This window comes from Carlito syrichta, unplaced genomic scaffold, assembly GCF_000164805.1.
Source record: "Carlito syrichta isolate Samal-C Ts95f unplaced genomic scaffold, Tarsius_syrichta-2.0.1 Scaffold313381, whole genome shotgun sequence".
Lineage (NCBI taxonomy): Eukaryota > Metazoa > Chordata > Mammalia > Primates > Tarsiidae > Carlito > Carlito syrichta.
In genome coordinates this window covers 1605509-1612098 of record NW_007257477.1, presented here as the reverse complement: position 1 = coordinate 1612098, position 6590 = coordinate 1605509, and the positions used below count along the sequence as shown (strand labels likewise).

The following is a 6590-nucleotide window of genomic DNA, read 5'->3' as shown; positions in this document are numbered from 1 at the left end:
AGCCTCCCTCCCCCTGGCCTCAGGAAGCCTGTGCTGGGATGAGAGGTGGTGGCTGGGAGGGTCCCCGATTCCCATGAGGACGGCCATCAGCATGTCCTGAGAAGGTGGAACAGGATGTCACTGTCCTCCTGGCACACAGCGCTCACCTCGACCTTCCAGTGGGGTGGGGTCCCCAGGTTGGCTGCTCCTGAGTCCCCTTTCCCACAGCACTACACCGAGCCGTCATGGTGGTCCTACCCCTGAGCCTGGTCCTGCTTGTGTGCGGTTGGGTCTGTGGGCTGCTCAGCTCCCTGGCCCAGAGCGCGCCTCTGCTTCTCTTCACTGGCTGCTACTTCCTGCTGGGGGGTGAGTCTGGGCTCTCGGGGAGTCAGCTCCGAAGGTGGAAATGGGACCACGGGTTCTGGAAGGGGAGTGCCGCCTCTCCTGTTCCCCTCTAGGCCGGTGCTGAGCCTGGGCCCACCTGGGTCCCCCTGCAGCCCTAGAAGCTGCCCTGGGTGGCCCTGGAGCCTTTGTAGGGAGGGGCAGGGCTTCTGGTTATGGGGTCAGAGGCTGGGACAGGGAGGAGCATCAGGGTTCGAGTTTCTTGGTGTTGGGGATGTGGGGAATTTTCCAGGCAGCCCCAGAACCTGTTCTGCTGGCTCAGGTCATGCTGGGGTACACAGGACTGGTCCCCCACAGCTGCCTTTTCCTTCCCTGTCTGTCCTTGTGGGAAGTGCCAAGCGGGCAGGGGTTTGGCACAGACGAGGCAGAGCCAGGGGTCAGGGAGGGTGAGACAGGGCATCAGGGTCCTCAGCATTGCCCCCAGCCCGGGCCCAGACTGTAACTGTATGCTCCATCAGTGACATGATCTGGCACTGACTATGTATGTACCAGGTACAGGGCCAAGTGTACCCCCTGGGCTCCTCGGTCCCACCTCACAGGTGAGAAATCTGAGCTCACAGAGGTCTGAGGACTGCCAAGATCCTGGGGGCCCCTTCACTGCCTTTGGGCAGCCTTCCCAACCCCCCATAACTGCCCAAGGCTGGCTGCTGCCGAGGGTGGGCTGGGGGCTCCTGAGGGTGAGTCCTCAGTGGCCATTGCCATCTGGGACCAGGCCTGAGCTGAGGCCAGTGTCTCAGGCCAGCTCTGCTGTCTAGAGGACCAGGCCACTTGGGGATGGGTGCTCTCCCAGGCAGGCCTGCTTCCCTGGATGCTTTGGGAGGCCTGTGTCAGGAGGGGCTTGGTTCCGACTGGAGCTGAGAGTGGGGAAACCAGTGGCCGTGGTTTTGGTCCCAGGCTGCATGAGACTAACTCTGAAGTCAAGGTCTCCTGTAGACGATGAAATCAGGAGGAATCAAAATGTCAACTCTGAGCCGGGCTTGGTGGCTCAGCCTGTAGTCCCACGCCTTGGGAGGCTGAGGTGAGTAGGATTGCCTGAGCCCGCGGTTTGAGACCCGCCTGGGCAACTTGGCGAGACCTCTACAATAAATCAAAAATCAGCCGGGCGTGGTAGTGCGCGCCTGGAATTCCGGCTACTCGGAAGGCTGAGGCAGAAGGATCGCCGGAGCCCAGCAGGTTGAGGCTGCAGTGGCCAGGAGCGGCCACTGCACTCCAGTCTGGGCGACAGAGTAAGACTCCAACTCAAAAAAAAAAAAAAAAAAGTCAACTCTGAGTCTGACTCTCTGGAGACCATCAGAGAGTGTTCAAAATCCAGTTAAGAGGAACTTTGGAAACCAGAGACAGGAGTAATTGGGTTGGGATCGTAACCAGGAGACCTCACAGTGACGTGAAGCTCGCATTGTGCAGGGAGTGAAGGCACTGGCCAGGAGATGGGGGTCTGGGGACAGCTCCTGGGGGGCATCCCCCTCAGCTCCAGCCTCCCAGGCAGAGGCCAGAGAAGTTACAAGGGGAGGCGGGGGTCTGAGGTTTGAAGAACATTCCACCAGCTCCCCTCACTCACGCTCCAGTCTTGCTGCCACCACTTCCCTGTCACCACGGGTTCCCCGTGGGACAGGATCACTCACAGCCTGCTCCCAGGGGTCACCCAGGTGGTTCAGGTGGGGAGGATAGACACAGCAAGGCCCCAGCTCTCAGCCTACAGGACTAAGGGTCAGCTGTGGGCCGCAGCACACGGGGCTGAGACAGGGATGTCACCAAGGACACCTGCCCAGGACTACCCCACCCTTCCCTTGCATTAGCACTGGAATGGGGGTAGGGAGAAGTGGGGTACAGGAAAGGTTGGGATGCCCTTCCCTGAGACATGATTATCGGGGGACAACGGGACAGATAGGAGGTCTGCAGTGGACCCCATCATCAGGGACAGTCGGGTGGGGCTCCAGGTGGAGTCCCAGCATGGGAGCTTGTTTTTCTTTTTTTTTTGAATTGGAGTCTCACTCTGTCCCCCAGACTGGAGTGAAGCGGCCCCTCCCGGCCACCGCAGCTTTGACCTGCTGGGCTCCGGCGATCCTTCCGCCTCAGCCTTCCGAGTAGCCGGAATTACAGGCATGTGCTACCACACCCGGCTGATTTTTTGATTTATTGTAGAGATGAGGTCTCGCTGCCCAGGCGGGTCTCGAACCCGCGTGCTCAGACAATCCACTCACTTCAGCCTCCCAAAGACGTGGGATTACAGGCTGAGCCACCGAGCCTGGCAGGAGCTTGTTTTTAACCCCGCTCTGGCTGGTCAGAGGCAGCTGGTGTCTGGAGAGGACTCAGGTGGTGGGCGGCTGGTGGGGGAGCAGAGCCTTGGGCTGCAGCTGAGGGAAGTGCCCAAGGCGGAGACAGACACCCGCTGCCACCCAGGTCCTGCTGCTGGGGGCTGACCTCCCCCACTCCTACTTCCCCAGACCCTGCTTCATTGAATTCAGCTTCACATCCTTCCAAAATTAAACCCGTGACTTCTGCTGTTGCCCTGCACACAGCTGGTGGTGCGTGACTCCTTTGGTTTCCCTCCACCTTCTTCCTCCCTCTCTCTCCCTATCTTCCCCTTCGCCCCCCACCCCACTCCCCTGCTTTGTGGAATTGCCGATGACCAGGTGAGAGGCAGTATGGGACCGTAGGGCTGTGTCCCTTTGGCAGGCACCAGGGAGATTCAAACCTGGTCCTGGACGTCAGCTTGGGTCAGTCACCTGTTCTTTGCTGGGCAGTGCCCCAAGGGGACACGCACATGCAGGAGGTGTCTGTGGGGGAGTCAGGGCCACCCGCTCTGGCCAACATCCTCTAGAGTTGGCACCAGGGACAGGCTTAGCCATCCGCCTTCAGCTGTGGGCAAGGGTTGGTGCTCTAAGCTGGTCCCCCGGCCCAGTGGACAGGAAACTGTCCCAGAGACCTGTGGGCTGAGGCCTTTGCCAGCTCTTTGCTGGACCCTGGGCCACCAGACGATGGGTCACCTGGTGCCCGTCACCCTATGCAAAGCCAGTCTTTCATGGAAGACAGGTCTGACCACGTGGAGAGTCAGAGGGAGGGGGGAGAAGGGCCCAAGGCAGGCATCCTCCCTTGGGGAGGGATGGGTGTGGGAGCAGAGACCTGGGAAGGTGAGGATACAGACATCAGCCCCAGAGACGGGGAAGGTGAAGATGGGAGAAAGAGAGAGCTGAAGGTGCAGAAAGGGAGAGCTGGAGGTGCAGGCAGGGACAGCTCTGGGCAGAGCACCTGCCACCCCAGCAGAGGCCAGTGTGTGTGTGTGTGTGTGTGTGTGTATGTGTGTGTGTGTGTGTTGGGGCAGTGAGGATGCAGGATGTAGGGGGGACAGTTATGGGAGCACAGGTGGTACTCTTTGCAGGGGTTCTGTGGAGTGGGGTCTCTGGGGTTTGAGGACTGAATCGGAGCCTCCCAAAACCCCATTCCCAATTCAGTGTGTGCCACCTTCAGCGCCTGGCCCCGCCCAGTCCCCAGGGGTGAGATGGTGTCTGGAAGAGGGCCCAGGCTGAGGGCCGGACAGGTTAGCCAGGACAGGGGAGGGCAGTGAGCGGCCTGCCACTTTGCCCCAGGTGCCAGAGGGCAGGGGCCCCGAGGCCGTGTCCACAGGACCACCTGGGCCAGGTCCTGCCTGTGCAGACACTGAATGGCCATCTGTCCCCTCTCTTCCCCAGGTGCCCTGACCCTGGCAGGGGTCAGCGTCTACATCAGCTACTCGAACTTGGCCTTCACAGAGACGGTGCGGCAGTATGGCCTACAGCACGTGCAGGGCGTCCGTGTCAGCTTCAGCTGGTCCGTGGCCCTGGCCTGGGGCTCCCTCGCCTCGGAGGCTCTCAGTGGCGCTCTGCTGCTCACAGCAGCATGGGCCCTCAGCCTGAGCTGGCAGCCAGGCGCCCCCCACCCTGTGGGCGTCTGAGTCCTCAGCAGGCGGGCAGGGCGGGGGAGAGGGTTGTTTCCCTTTGTGTCTCCTGGGATGGGTGGTCAGAGCCCAAGCCCCTCGAGAGGCTACTGGCGGGAAGCCGGGAGACCCTTTCATGGGTCTGGCGGGGTCCTGGCCCATGGAAGGGAAGGAGCCCTGGGGGTGGCAGAGGGCTGGGGACAGAACCAAGAATCCTGCCTCTTCCTGTGGCTCCCTGGGTGTTTGGAGACCCTCTCCTGTCCTCTTTAGGCTCTTTAGGAATGGACTGGTTTAACTACTTCTCAGAGATGAGAAAAGCCAGCCCAGAAAGAGGAAGTGGCCCAAGGTGGCATACATCGAATGGCAGAGATGGGTGGGGGGCCTCAGGTTCCCCTCGTGCCTCTTGAGGGTGTGGCCTGCGTCTGTCCATCCCCCAGAAGTCCCCTGTGCCACATTGACCCCCAATCCTAGGGACCTCGGGCAGTTCTGGGGAGAGAAGTTGTCTGTTAAGTGCCACTGCTGGGCACCATGCTGGAGCTGAAGACCCACCCGCTCTCCAGCCTCTCAGTGTCCCTGTGGATGGTTACTGTGTACCCCATGTTGCAGAGGAGAGACTGAGGCCCAGAGCGGTGGAGTGACCCACCCAGATCCCCTGGAACCAGATGCCCTCAAAGACTGGGGGCCTCCCAGGCCTCTGTGCTGCCCACTCTGTCAGAGGGCAGGTGTTGGTGGGAGGGAGGCTGAGGAGAGGGCCCCAGTGCCCCTGCAGTTTGCAGGGGTGGTGGGAGCTGAGTGGTCTGGGTGCTCCGCCCTCTCCCTTGCTTGCAAACCCATGAGTAATTTTCACCCAGAGCTTCCAGGCAGAGCAGGAACTCGGGTTTCTGTTCTTGTGCAGGGGCAGCCCGCCACTCCTTCCGACCCCTGAACTTTTCCCTCTGCAGTAACCTGGAGAATGTCTGTGATTGTGAGCACCCTGGAGGGCACCTTGAACTGGCAGAGGTGGAAGTCCCAGAAGGGAGGGGTGAGGCTGGGGCGTGTCCACTTTGATGCAGGTGGACAGTCAGGGGCACTGCTGGAGAAGGGTCCCTAGGAGCCGTGCAGCACTTAGAAGCCCCAGACAGCCCCATTTGGGACGTGAATCTTGGGACCTGAGCTGGAGGGTGATGCCGGCCTCTCAAAATGTCTTTCTTCTCCCTGTCCCGCCCCACGTCTCCCTTTACTGCTTCAAAGATACAGGCAATTCCTGGGGTTTGGGGCGGGGGTGGTGGTGGGTGACATCATGGCACCATTTTGGCAGGGCCCACTGAGGACAAAGAGCAAGGAGGTAAGGTGAGGGGACCTTCGCGCCCTCCTTGTGTTTATTTTACCATGTCATGTGGAAACATTGTGCCAAATTGTTCTTAAATAAATAATTTGTGCTGTGTGCAGAGAAAGGCTTTTATTTTTTTCTTAGAACTTTTCAAAATAAGTGGTACATACTGGCTCAAGCCTGTAATCCCAGCACTTTGGGAGGCTGAAGCAAGAGAACTGCCTGAGCTCAGGGGTTCCAGACCAACCTGGGCAACTTGGTGAGACCTCGTCTCTACAATAAATCAAAAAATAAGCTGGGCATGGTAGTGCACACTTGTAGTTCCGGCTACTTGGAAGGCTGAGGCGGAAGGATCGCCTGAGCCCAGCAGGTCAAGGCTGTGGTAACCATGAGGGTGCCACTGCCCTCCAGCCTGGGCTACAGAGTGAGACTCCAACTCAAAAAAAAAAAAAGGAATATGTGTCCATGCCTCACAAACAGGGCAGGGCAAACAACCACTGTTTCCAGCTATGCGTGTGGCCAGCCATGCTGGGACCACTTGTGTGCATGTGTGCATGTGTGTTTGCACCCATCCAGTGATGTTTTCTGCAGACACAAGCCTGCTTCTTACTCCTAGGCCAGCATAGGGATGGAAGGCGTCCCCAGGCCTCCATATTGGATCTGGGGCAGACTCTGTGGGCAGGTCCTCCTAGCTTGGGAGGAAGGGCTTCCGGGCCTCTCCTAGGCCCAATAGCATATGTTGAGGAGGCTTCCTTTAGGAGTTTTCTGGGAGGCTGGAGACGTGAGTTTAACCCCAGGCCTCTCTCACTGTAGATGGGCTTGGGCTCTGGGGATAGGACACTGGAGAAAACATACCGGTGGTTGCTGGGCTCGGTGGCTCAGCCTGTAATCCCAACACTTTGGGAGGCCGAGGTAAGTGGATTGCCTGAGCCCACGGGTTCAAGACCTGCCTGAGCAACTTGGCGAGACCTCATCTCTACAATAAAT

At 59.4% G+C, this 6590-nt stretch overlaps 1 protein-coding gene across 1 annotated transcript in view; it reads left to right on the top strand.

Moving 5' to 3' along the window:
- TMEM235 (transmembrane protein 235) overlaps positions 1-4573 on the top strand; it is a 5415-nt gene extending 842 nt beyond the window's left edge. Inside the window, 4 exon segments of the mRNA XM_021718744.1 lie at positions 208-345; positions 4071-4288; positions 4291-4434; positions 4565-4573. Of these exon segments, the coding sequence (XP_021574419.1) occupies positions 208-345; positions 4071-4288; positions 4291-4434; positions 4565-4573 (509 nt within the window).
- The last annotated feature ends 2017 nt before the right edge of the window (positions 4574-6590 follow it).